The sequence below is a fragment of the Callorhinus ursinus genome, unplaced genomic scaffold (assembly GCF_003265705.2).
Source record: "Callorhinus ursinus isolate GAN/ISIS: 27379988/994484 unplaced genomic scaffold, GSC_fseal_2.0 scaffold13, whole genome shotgun sequence".
NCBI classification, from domain to species: domain Eukaryota; kingdom Metazoa; phylum Chordata; class Mammalia; order Carnivora; family Otariidae; genus Callorhinus; species Callorhinus ursinus.
The window spans coordinates 19,599,556-19,613,106 of NW_027397075.1; the positions used below are offsets into that span (position 1 = coordinate 19,599,556).

At 38.3% G+C, this 13,551-nt stretch overlaps 1 protein-coding gene across 6 annotated transcripts in view; it reads right to left on the bottom strand.

The window, feature by feature from the left end:
* CNST (consortin, connexin sorting protein) overlaps positions 1–13,551 on the bottom strand; it is a 115,366-nt gene that overhangs the window by 23,137 nt on the left and 78,678 nt on the right. For 5 of the 6 annotated variants that reach the window (XM_025877601.2, XM_073899888.1, XM_025877602.2 and 2 more), the window contains 5 exons: positions 13,171–13,201; positions 10,751–10,837; positions 10,180–10,294; positions 7,847–7,868; positions 7,582–7,678 (listed from right to left, as the gene is read on the bottom strand). In XM_025877601.2, the coding sequence (XP_025733386.1) occupies positions 7,582–7,678; positions 7,847–7,868; positions 10,180–10,294; positions 10,751–10,837; positions 13,171–13,201 (352 nt within the window). Of the gene's footprint in view, positions 1–7,581; positions 7,679–7,846; positions 7,869–10,179; positions 10,295–10,750; positions 10,851–13,170; positions 13,202–13,551 lie in introns of all 6 variants that reach the window. The other variant, XM_073899889.1, reaches the window with a different exon arrangement.

Sequence of the window (13,551 nt, forward strand, 5' to 3'; positions counted from 1 at the left end):
TGGAAGATTTGGATTCTTTTCTTATATCTGATGTCCTGAAGCTTCGGGAAGTTTCTCGTTCTTTGTGTTGGGTACTTGGTGGGACTTTCAATCTGGACACTCATGACGTTCACTTCTGAGAATTTTCTTGTATTATTTCCCTAATCATTTGTCCCCTGTTGCTTTTCTGTTCCTTCCTTTCAGAATGCTCATCTTCAGATTTGGGCCTCATGGACTGATCATCTCTACCATTTCTGCCACACTGTTCCTCTCTTTGCCTTTGGGTTAACTTTCTGGGATGCTACCTCAATTTTATCCTTTGACTCTTCTAATTAATTTTTTAATTTTTTTAGAGAGAGAGAAAGAGAATGCGAGTAAGGGATGGAGGGGCAGAGGGAGAGAGAGTGAATCTTAAGCAGGTTTCATGCTCAGCACGGAGCCCGACTTTGGGACTCAATCTCATGACCCTGCGATCACGACCCGAGCTGAAATCAAGAGTCAGAGGCTCAGCTGATGAGCCACCCAGGTGCCCCATAATTAATTTTTTATTGTGGCCATCACACCTTTTATCTTCTAAGAATATTTTCTTTCTCTGAATGTTTTTATTTTAAAACAGCTCTGGGGTGCCTGGGTGGCTCAGTCGGTTAAGCATCTGCCTTCGGCTGAGGTCATGATATCGGGGTCCTGGGATCGAGCCCTGCGTCGGGCTCTCCACTCTGCGGGAGTCTCCTTCTCCCTCTGCCTGCTTCTCCCCCTGCTTGTACTTTCTCTCTCTCTCTCTCACTGTCAAATAAATAAATAAAATCTTAAAAAATAAAAACAAGCAAACAGCTCATTCTTTTTTTTTTTTAATTTTATTTATTTGGCACACAGAGATTGAGAGGAAGAGAGCAAGCACAAGGAGGGGGAGTGGGAGAGGGAGAAGCAGGCTCCCCGCTGAGCAAGGAGCCCGATGTGGGGCTCAACCCCAGGACCCCAGGACCATGACCCAAGCCAAAGGCAGCCACCTAACCAACTGAGCCATCCAGGCGCCCCTTATTCTTGTTTTCATATATACAATATCCTCTCTAACCGGTGACACTGTTCATTTTTTTAAAGTTTTCATCTGTTCTCTCCATTTTATTTCCTTTGAGCTTCTTTGGGTTTGACCGACTGATCTGGTTTCTGTCTTTCCTATCTGAGGCTTTCTTAAATGAGGCAACAAGCAGCTCTGTGGTTAAAGGCAAGTCTTCTTCAGGAATGGTCAGTCCTCAGATGAAGAGGGCTTGGGCCATTTGCTGGGAGGCCTTTAATATAAGTATCTGGAGGTTTTATCTCCTGGACGAGTAGCCAGTTTCCCAAAGAGGAAGCTAGAGACCAGCCGCCACAGTTCTGGATGCTAGCTGCAGAAAGCAGGCTAAGGCTCTTGCCGTACAGGTGGTAAGATATTCATTCAATCCTCATTTTCTACCTAATACCCCTTCCTTGAGTTGTGCCTGATCCACGTCCACAATTCCTCTAGCTCAGACGCTCTAGGAAATAAGTGTCAGCCTCCCGCTTGGCAGAAAGGGATTATAAACGTGGAAGTGTTTCTTGTATAGGCTTTCAGCCCAACCTCCCGTTGCCAGTCCAACCCTGAATGCTTGACATTAGAGGTACCTCCGTGTTTCCCATTCCCAAACCCTCCCAGGCAGGACTCAACATTGTTCCTGCAGACACTCAGCTTTCTGCTTTCTCTGGTGTAATAAGCCAGTTGCCACCCATCCACCTGCTTTTCAGCTTCTGGAACTTTCTGGATGTCGCATCTGCTGCTGCTTCCTCATCCATTCTGTGGCTGTGGGTTTCTGCCTTTGGGGATGAATTTCCGGGGGCATCTGGGTGGCTAGTCAGTTAAGGGTCTGACTTTGGCTCAGGTCATGATGTCAGGGTCCTGGGATCGAGTCCCATATCAGGCTCCCTGCTCAGTGGGAGTCTGCTTCTCCCTCTCCCTCTGCATCTCCCCCTGCTTATGCTAGTGCTCTCTCTCCTTCTCTCTCAAATAAAAAAAAAAAAATTATTCAGGGCGCCTGGGTGGCTCAGTCGGTTAAGCAACTGCCTTTGACTCAGGTCATGATCTCAGGGTCCTGGGATAGAGTCTGGCATTGGGCTCCCTGCTAGTCAGGAAGCCTGCTTCTCCCTCTCTCTCTGCCCTCCCCCGAGAAGTGTGCGCGTGTGCGCTCTCTCTCACAAATAAAATCTTTAAAAACAAAACCCATAAAAAAAAGAATACCTTTCTGACATTTCAGTAATGTTCTAAGAAAAAGTGAAGGCAAATATCTGATCCACTGATTAATCAAAAATATTTTCTGAATTTTTGACAAGTATGCATTCTAGTATAAAACTTAATATTGTTAATGTTTCTGTTAATATTAGCATGAATTTCTGTTAATCAGTGCTCCTGAACCCAAAGATCTAGTGAATGAGTCTGTTACTCCCTACTGCATTCACTTCACACCTACTAACAAAAACTCTACTCTGATGAAAAAAATGGAATAATGGCTGAGTGCATGACAGATGCTTACTACACACCGAGTTGAAGAGGGAGTTCTAAAAGGAGCATTAGACTTAACCTAAGTTCTAACACATAATCTACAGAAATGTCCCTGTCTCTGAGTTACTCTTTCATCTCCCATTCCTCCATGAGTTCTCTCTCTTTTTTAAAAGTTTTGTTTATTTTTTTTTTTTTTAGTAATCTCTACACTCAACTGGGGACTTGAACTCACAATCCTGAGATCAAGAGTCACATGCTCGTCCGACTGAGCCAGCCAGGCGCCCCTCTCATGAGTCCTCTTTACGTTAAAATCCCCCACACAATTCATGAGGTAAGACTAAACCATTCATCAATTAACACATCTTATAATTTCTGAGTATCTCATTAATTAACATTAAATACAAACATCTGAGTGGTATCAGTACTAAAGAAGAAATTTTCACAGCACCCTGAAAAAAAAAATACTTCAAGTATGAAATGTTGATAATGTACAGCTTCTGCAGAGGTGAATTCAAAACTAAAACTGTTCATACCCAGTCATCAGGGGAAAGCAAGTTAAAAACACAATGATATTCATGGCCCCTAAAATGACTAAACTGAAAAAAGACTGACAACAGTAAATGCCAGCAAGGATGTGGAGCAATGGGAATCCTCACACGCCACTGGTGGGTATAAAACGGTACAACTATACAGGAGAACAGCCTGGCAGTTTCTTATAAAATTAAAAACGTACCTTCCCTATGACCAGCGATTCCACCCCCAATTCTTTACCCAAGAGAAATGAGAACATATATCCACAGAAAGATTTCCCAGAAGTTCTATTCATCCCCTCCCCCATTCATGCTCGCTCTCTCTCAAATAAAATCTTTTAAAAAATTTTTAAAAAATTAGAAGTTTTATTCATGATATCCCCAAACTGAAAACAACCCAAATGTCTATCAAGAGGTGAATGGATAAACAAATTGTGGTACAAAGAGTGGAATACCCCTCAGCAATGGAAAGAAATGAACTAATCATACATATAACAATATGGGTGACTCTGAAAAACAGTACACTGAGAAATTCTATTTATGTTAAATTCCAAAGCAGAGAAAACGCATCAATAGTAACAGGAAGCCCTGGGTTGCTTGGGCCTGGACGTGGGAGGGACTGATTATAAAGAGAATTGGGAGGAAGATTTTGGCATGATGATGTGCTACATCTTGATTGGGGTAGTAGTTATATGAGCGTATACAGTTGTCAAAACTCAAATTACACACTTAAAATGGGTATATTACATTGCATGGAAATTGTACCTCAATAAAGATAAAAAATAGGAAGGGAGGTACACCTGGGTGGTCCAGCTGGTTAAGGGTCTGACTCCTGATTTAGGCTCAGGTCATGATCTCAAGGTCATGAGCTCGAGCCCCAAGTTGGGCTCCATGCTCAGTGTGGAGTCTGCTTGAGATTCTCTCTCCCTTGCCCTCTTCCCCTTCTCCCGCTTGCGTGCTCACACGTTCTCTCTTTCAAAATAAGTAAACAAAATCTTTTGAAAAGTAAAAAATGGGAAAGGAAAGAAAAGTATAAAACCCAGGACGATGGTTTTCTCAGGAGTCAGGGGAAAGCAGGAGAGGAACCAAACAGGAACACAAAGATAGTTGTAACAAAACCAACAGTAACTTAGTCTTTAGTTGCTTTAGTTGGGCATTAGGCTTACATATCTTCATTTTGTTATCGTTTGTTATAATGTTTTCTGTAACATGTAATATTTTTTACATATAAAATATCACCTGATAAAAATTAAGAAAAATATAAATTAATAAAAAATGCATGGACTTCAGGGTCAGAAAACTAGGGTCTGGCTTTGAGTTCTAATGAATTCTATTCCTGGATAAGTCACTTCCTGGAGTTTCTTAAAAATGATTCAGCCTAACTTATATTGGTTGTTAAGAGGAAGAGATGAAACAATATATATAAAGGTGTTCTGAAAATATAAAATACTCTGTAAATTACTTGAAGAGTTATAATGGTAGGCTGATTATAAAAGCAGGAATGAGTAATATATAGAGAACATTCACAGAACAGTATTAGCAGGGCCAGCGACAGCATGGGGAGAAGCAGGAGAAAAAGCGGTGAGCGTACGGAGTTCTTCCCTCCTGCCAGGTACCATTCTGAACTTTTAACAGGAAATGACTAGTTTAATCCTCATGAGAATCTCATAAGGTAAGTACTATTAGTGTCCACATTGGGGAGCTGAGGAAAGAGGCCTAGAGAAGCCAGGCAACTTGCTTAACATTACACAGTTTTACATGGTGGAGATAGGATTCAAACCAGACCAGTCTGGCTCCAGAAACAATGTCTCTAACCACTTTACAAAGAATGGCAAGTTACATTTTATAGAAGGAGCTTAAGACCAAGGAATTTGGAGTGAAAGAACAGGGAAAGTCTAGATCGAACTACATGTCAGACATTGTTAAAAAGTAAGACTATGAGGTAAAACAAGAACAATATATTTAATACCAATCTTTAAAGGATTATTTTCATATTTCTCTTTTTCTCACATTCTTACATTTCTATGCATCTATTCAGAAAATAACCAATCTGAGGAAACTAATTCTGAGAGAGTTGACATTCTTTTTTTTTTTTTTAAGATTTTATTTATTTATTTCAGAGAGAGAGAGAGAATGAGAGATAGAAAGCACGAGAGGGAAGAGGGTCAAAGGGAGAAGCAGACTCCCTGCCGAGCAGGGAGCCGGATGTGGGACTCGATCCTGGGACTCCAGGATCATGACCTGAGCCGAAGGCAGTCATTTAACCAACTGAGCCACCCAGGCGCCCGAGAGTTGACATTCTTTTTTAAAAGATACTGTTTTACCAGACCTGGCAAGATTTCTCTCCCCAGAATTTACCCTCCCCGTAAGATGGTTGTCAGTGAGATGTCTGCATTGGGAAAGTCTTGAATATACATACAACTTACTCAGCAGAAGAATGCTGCATTTAGTTCGAAACCAGAAGACCCAGGTTCTAGTTGTGAATCAAAGCACAAGCGAGTGACTTGCATGTGGTAGCTCAGTTTCCTCATCTGTACCACATACCTCACAGCAGAGGCCAAGCTAGAAAGCTAGAAGTAGTGCCGTGCCTGAGCCTTGCAGCAACCAGTACTCCCGGTCAAACCAATCAGCCAATAACAGCACCATTCCCAAAGACAGAGCCATACCCAAACTGGGTGGCTATTTTGTGAATTTCTCCCTCTTTAGATCTTTATAAAGTTCATTTTACTATGATTTCCAATATAAAAAGGACTGGAAAAGAAGAGACAGCTGCTGTGGTATATAGTATAGAGGTTTCTCAAAGAATTAAAAACGAGATTTGCCATATTATCCAATAATTCCACTACTGGGTATTTACCCAAAGAAAACAAAAACACTAATTTGAAAAGATCTGCACTTCTATGTTTATTGCAGCATTATTTATAATAGCCAAAATATGGAAGCAGCCCAAGTGTCCATCAACAGATGAATAAAGATGTGGTACACACACACACACACACACACACACACACACACACACACACACACAGGAATATTACTCAGCCATAAAAAAGAATGAAATCTTGCCCTTTGCAACAACATGGATGGGCCTGGAAGGTATTATGCCAAGTAAAATAAGTCAGCCTGAGAAAGACAACCACCACAGGATGTCACTCACATGTAGAATCTAAAAAACAAAACAAATGAAGTAACAGACAAAACACAGAATCAGACCTATAAATGCGGAGAATGAACTGATGGTTGTCAGAGAGGAGAGGGAGTGGGGACGATGGGCAAAATGGGTGAAGGGGGGTGGGAGATACAAGAATGAAGAAGTCAAAAGAATAAAAAGTACAGCACAGGGACTATATAAGCAGTGATACCATAATAGCACTGCATGATGAGGATGGCAGCTACACTTGTGGGGAGCCCAGCATAATGTACACACATGTCCAATCACTATGTTGTGCACTGAAACTAATGTAACATTGTCTATCGACTACACTAAAAAAAAAAAAAAAAAAATCAGAAACTTACTTGTAGGACATTTTTTTTAAGATTAGGGATAAGAGGTAGGAAAAGAAGTTTGCATTTCAAAATGCAAAATACAGAATAAAATTTTATTTGGAGAAAAATCCAATTTCTTAAAAAAAAAAAAAGAAAAGGAGAAGAAGAGACAGGAAGAACAGAGTATAGTAGGAGTGACTTAAGGCAAAATCCCAAATTCGCCTCATAGAAGAAAAGGGGATAAAGATGTAGTGGGGAGGGGAGGGTGCTTTGTAAAAAGAAAAAGGCAGATTAAATTGAAGGCATCATCATCACCATCATTGTATCTCTTCGGGCAATTCACGCAAAACACCTGATGGTGCGTGTTTACTATCAGGGCTGTCAGGCCCAGGGATATGAAGCCTTAGGACATAAATCAGTACTAAAATCATATATCAGGAAAAACAAACACCCTGAAATGTATTTATTTAACTTTATTTTCTAAAGTTTTTATAATGAACATACATTAGTACTGTAAAAAAGAGTTTCTAAAAATCTTTGATCTTTTGGCATAAGACAGAAGTGGTATAAAATGTATCATAAATGCTTTAGAAATGTATACATGCAAATTAAAGTACACCATAAGTCAGTTAACAAAAAAGGGGAGGAGAATAAATTGCCATAGATCAATTACCAAGAAACAGAGCTCTTAAATATCTAGATTTACAGCACAAATTTCTGGGAAAGTCCATACAATAATTGTTGGTTTTTAAACAGAAAAGGGTATCTGAACATACACCAAAACCAACTCTGTTTCAGAGCATTTTTGTACAATTTTTTCATATTCTGTTAGATATAACTATCTATTGAAAACACGGAAATAACTTTATGTTTTTATAAGAATTTAGATGTTATAATTCCTACTACTAGTTTTCTAAAAATAGGGTTAACATAATATAAAAAGAATCGCACTTTGCAATTTGCCTGGTCGGAAAGGTATATGCAAAAAAAATGTAAGTGCAAAAATAGTCCTTGTAACACTTGTAAAATTTAAGAGGCAGACGTCTCTTTATGTCCTTCTCTAAGGTAAAAACATACCCGGCTCTTCGGCTGTGGCTCCTCCTTCCCTCAGGTCCTCAGAAACTATTAACTGCGTAAAACATTTCCTTCCCAGAGGCTTTTCTACAGCTTCTACCTAAAAAGTTAAAACAAAACAAAACCACTTTGGGGGAAACTTGTGTTAAATTAGAAAACTGAAAATACTTTGAGAAAGGTTTCATTATTTCCTAAAACAGTCCATACAACAGAAATATGACCCTTAACATTTTTTCCCAAAAATATTTCCAAGGAGACAGTCTCTTACCTTATGTTTGGATAAAAGAGGACTGTAGAAAAAAAGAGAAAAAAAAGATTTAAAAAAAATTACAGCAGCTATATTCTTCCAAACAAATGTCACTGAAATGGCTGTAAAAATAAAATATAGCTTCTCTGGATTCTAATATTAGCACAGAACATTTCCAGTGCTGAAACATTACCACTGGTTCACACAGTTCAAAGGGCAGCTCTCTCATGTGTTAGCTCCTCAGCTAGCCAATTACTACTGAAAACACCCAAAGAAGCTGTAAATGCTGAGACCCAGAAAAAAAAAAGTTAACATTTTGCTAATAATGTAAAGAGTATTTCACACACATATTTTTAAAATTTCAGTTTATGTCTTTATAGTCTGAAATAGTTATGATGGAAGATAATTTTATTGGCATTATCCATGGAAACAGGTAACAAAAAGGAGAATTTTTAAATATTATATGTTTTAGGGAATATCAAATTGAATGTCCACAGAAAAGGTATGCACAAAAATATTTACAGCTATTTTATTCATAATACTCAAAAACCAGAAACAATCTGAATGTCTATTAACAATATCATGGACAAGTAAATTGCTACACAGTCCTACAGTGAATCCACAGAAATAAAACTGAGCAAATTACCATTACATGCAACAACATGTAACACAGACATAGCATAATGATGGGCAAAAGCAGTTAATGCAGAAATCTCCATTTTGTATGATTAGGTTTATAAGAATTACAGAATAGGCAAATATACTGTTATAGAACTTAGTGGTTATTTTGGGGGGTGGGTGCTGACTTGGCACATGCATGAGGGAGCATTCTGAGGGGCTGGACTGTTCTGTGTCTTGGTCAGAGTTGTAGTTACATAGACATATATGTGTATATAAAACCTTCACTGAGCTTCTGCACTTTAATGTATGTAAGAATTAAAAATTATTTTTTATAGTAAAAAAATTTAGGAGTATGGGTGCCTGGGTGGCTCAGTTGGTTAAGCGACTGCCTTCAGCTCAGGTCATGATCCTGGAGTCCCGGGATCGGGTCCCACATCTGGCTCCCTGCTCAGCAGGGAGTCTGCTTCTCCCTTTGACCCTCCCCCCTCTCATGCTCTATCTCATTCTCTCTCTCAAATAAATAAATAAAATCTTAAAAAAATTTAGGAGTAATAATTTTTGGGGGGATTATCCAAATTTGAAGCATAAAAATGCCATGCCAATATTATATTAAATAAATATTTGTTTTCAAATAATTAAAACATCTGCAACACATTAAAAAATGATTAATTCCATGGGAAAGGCAGAGAAAGTGTCTGTACTGAGTATTTTGAAAGAACACAATCTCCTTTATCTATCGTAAAAGATTCCATTATTTTAAGACTCTATGAAATTGAAAGTTAATCTATTTAACATGCTAATAAATTAGGTTATAATGCAGAGTCCCTAAAAACAGTTTCCAAGGTTCAAATCAAAAGCAGAAAACTGCCATCATGAGAGCTGAATGACCATCATTTCTGAATCTACAAAGATTCTTCAAAGGCTGGTCTCCAAAATAATCAGACCCGAAAGAAACTGTCTACTACGTGGGCCTGTTTCATTACTGACAAGTAGAGTTTTAGTTTACTCTTTGTGATTCTGGTGGAAAAGGAGAAAAAGTTATCCACAGGATGGAATCTTGAAGCGTCTGTATCAAAGATTCGATATAGAAATCTATAGTTTAAATATCACTAGTTTAAGCACTGTAATTTTCCCTCACCTTCAGAATTCTGAATCTTAGAATAATGAATTCAAAAAATATATTTAAGTGCTTTATTATTACTATGATTTAGTTTTAAAAATCCCAATCTTTGATACAAATCAAGCAATTTAAAATTATCTGGTAAATGTAAAAAAAACTATCTGGTAAATGTAGCTTTACTTCTGCAGTATTTTGGTTAAATATTGTACTGTTTCTGCTTCCCACTGTTAGACAAATCTTACAGATGTGTTTTCACTACAACATACGAACACTGGCAAACAACTACAATAAAAAAATCCTAATACACAACTCTTTTCCATTTCCATCACCTAATCTCTTAACCAAAGAGAGGTCAAAATTAAAAGTTGTATTTTAAAATTTCTAATTAGAAGGTGCTTTGAATGAACATAAAGTTGAACTTACACTGAGTTCTCAGAAACTATGATAAAAGCTAATCAGATAAAAGCTAATCATTTTATTTTATCTGTTTTAATTTCTCCAACTGAAAACATTAACAAATAAAAAATAGATCATGAATTTCAAATATTCAGTGCTACAATGCTTCTTCAATACTCTATTTCAACTCATTCTATACAAATACTGATGTACTTACTCTTGGTGTGTTGTGCAAAACTTAGCAAGCTGTTCAAAATCTTCACCATTAAATCCTTTTTCTGAATTCCTTAGAGATGTAACTGTATGTGGTTGTACAGTTTTCCATTTTGTTTCTAAATTTAAAATATTTGTTAATTAGTGGCTATTACAAAGCATATTTAGGGGAGCAAAAGTAGTTAACGGGCACCACCAATCAAGATCCCCATGCAAAATTATCTTCTCATCCAACCCAAGTTAACATAGTTAGCAAAATCTAAGTGATTACTTTTCAGTATGAGTAAATATTATTCCAAAGACTAAATTAGCCAGTAGGGCATGCCAAAGGATCAGAAGAAATGCAAACAGTTGCAAGTGTTCTTTTCTCAGCATTGATACAGAGAGAAATTTTCTCACAATGACATAGACTGGTGGTAAAATTGCTACTTTCTATGCAACTTCTATGCAACATTAACTTAACTGTTGAAACATCTATTTCCTGACTTACAAAACCAGGTCAAATATGTTAAATTTCTAGATAGGAACGTTTTAGATTACTGATAATTGCACATACTATGTGAGTCTGTACTTACCCCACTCTTCTTGAATGGCAGAGAGATTTGCGAGCAATTTCTCATGATACAGTCGTTCAAGCTGAATGAATTTCATTGCTTTCTCATCTGAATAGAAAAACTGAGGAAAATAAAAATCCATACTCTTTACATTTAGCCTCATATTTGAAGAATGTCCTCTCGAAACTGGGAAATTTGCAGCTTACCAAAAAAAATGAAAGGACTCTATTTTTAAATTAGGGTTTCTTGGTTTGGAGTAGGTAAGTTTTAATGTAGCATGTGATGCCATAGCTACTCGGGTTCTGTTCTATCAGCAAACAGAAACTAAAAGAGGGTTTTAATGATCAAGGAATGCCTGCTTGCCAGTGTATCTCTAGCAGAATCAATTAGAAGTAATTTAATTGGAAACAGGGACCCACATGGAATCCTGGAATCTAAATGTTTCCCATTTTTCCCCCTTCTCGTTAAATCACTTTCTGTCAAGCAACTACATTACCCTCTAGTCAAGTGTGTGTTCCTGATTTCGACTCACCTTGACTCTTTTCTTTTTTTCTCACTGAATCCTTTTCTCCCACAAGACCAAAGGCTTGCAAGCCAAAACAAGCACAGAGTACAACATTATATGGATCTTTTGTAAAAACTTAATTAACTGGGGTGCCTGGTTGGCTCAGTTGTTAAGCGTCTGCCTTCGGCTCAGGTCATGATCCCAGGGTCCTGGGATCGAGCCCCGCATCGGGCTACCTGCTCAGCGGGAAGCCTGCTTCTCCCTCTCCCACTCCTCCTGCTTGTGTTTCCTCTCTCACTATGTCTTTCTCTGTCAAATAAATAAGTAAATAAAATCTTTAAAAAAAAAATTAACTGGCCAGAGTGATTTTCGTAATTATGTGATTCCACTCTTTTGTAGATTTTCCTATAAACTTCTGCCTTCTCCATCTGTATCACACATTTAGCATCATACGAGGTCATGGTCAATTGTCCAACTGTCTACCTTCCTTTGGGCCATGTTCTAAATGTTGACCCAGAAAGAGGGGAAGAGAAAAAATGCTGGTTAGCTTTTTGCCCTTCCCATGATCACTTGGGATGCTCAGCTCTCTCTCTCATCTGTAGTCTTCAAAATATGCCGGGGATCATAAACTAGGCCAGGGAGAAGTGGGGGCAATTCCATTTTCCTCTGCCGATGACGTAAAGTATACCAAAGTTTCTCAAACTTCACTGAACATAAAAATTATCTGAAAAGCTTGCTAAAAATGCACATTCCTGGGTCTGATCTCTAGAAGCTCTGATTCTGAGGCCCACGGGTGTGCACACTATGAAGTGCCCCCTCCCCCCACCCCAGGATATGGATGCTGGTCTGTACTACACTACACTGTGCTCATTATTTGGTTAGAAAAAGAGTTCTAGCTTCCCTTCCACCAGAATTAGATCTCCTGCATACTTAGTCATGAGCTGCCATTGTCTGAGATGGTTACCACAGTCAATTTGACAGGGTTCAGGATAAAAACTGTGCTTCCCTCAATCTGCTTGGAGATGTAGAACAAAGTCAACAAGGTGAGGACAGAGTCGAAATCACACAAATGGGGAAACAGATGGTTAGGGCACATTCTTTCTAGAGAGTCTATTGGAACCATCCCTGGAAAAGAGAAGCGATTTTTACAAAGGGCAATTGGAACACTGAGGGAAGAAATGTTTCCTGTATAAAAGCTAATATGCAGGGGCACCTGGGTGGCTCAGTTGTTAAACGTCTGCCTTTGGCTCAGGTCATGATCCCAGGGTCCTGGGATCAAGCCCCGCATCGGGCTCCCTGCTCAGTGGGAAGCCTGCTTCTCCCTCTCCCACTTCCCCTGCTTGTGTTCCCTCTCTTGCTGTGTCTCTCTCTGTCAAATAAATAAATAAAATCTTTTTAAAAAAATAAAAGCTAATATGCAGTTTCACTTGACAGCATTTGTTCTGTTTATTATGAGAGAAGAATTCAGTCTTACTTTTGCAGCTGAAAGCTAGAATAAGACGGTCATGAGATTTACTATGTGTAATATGCTCCCCAGGCTCTACTATATGAATATCATTTGACTTGTACTTCTGTTTTAATTCAAAAGAAAGAAAACCCAATGGATTTTTAAATTATGTTTTTCAACAATGTGATTTTTCTGCCCTCCTAAACATACAAATATTTAGATTGTGGTAAAATTGGGGCTTCTTCATGGAAGGCCAAATTTGGGTGGTTCTAGAGAATTTTCTGGGGTGGCAGAAACTGTCTACACCTTGCTTTCTGAGGTGGTTACATGGGTGCACACAGCTGTTAAAACCCATCGAAAACAACAGATACAGATATATATATATATATATATATATCTGTATATATTTTTATTGTATGTAAATCTCAACTTTAAAAAATGGGCAGTAGAGAACTTATGAATTTCTTCCTGTAATTAAGAAAAGGATACAGTCCTCCTCCTGGAAATAGGACTCTGCTATCTGTTAAAAAACAAACAAACAAACAAACAAACAAAAACCAGGACATTAGATTAACATTTGGATGAAAAGGCAAATTTGGAACAAATCAAGACCTGGACGCTAAGTCTTTGATATCAGACTAAGAAAACTCTGAACTACACTCACCAGTTGAGAAGAAATCTGACTCTAGGTCCAGGACACATTTCTGAAGTCACTGATCGCAAGCAAAGCAAACCGAGACATTCTTTGGTTTTATAACAACCCCTCTATTCTATTCTAAATCAAAGCCAACTTCACTGATTCATTAGAGTTTAGAAGTAAGAACTCTAGAGAATGAGGAAAATACTATGAGGGCTTATAACAGTGTAACA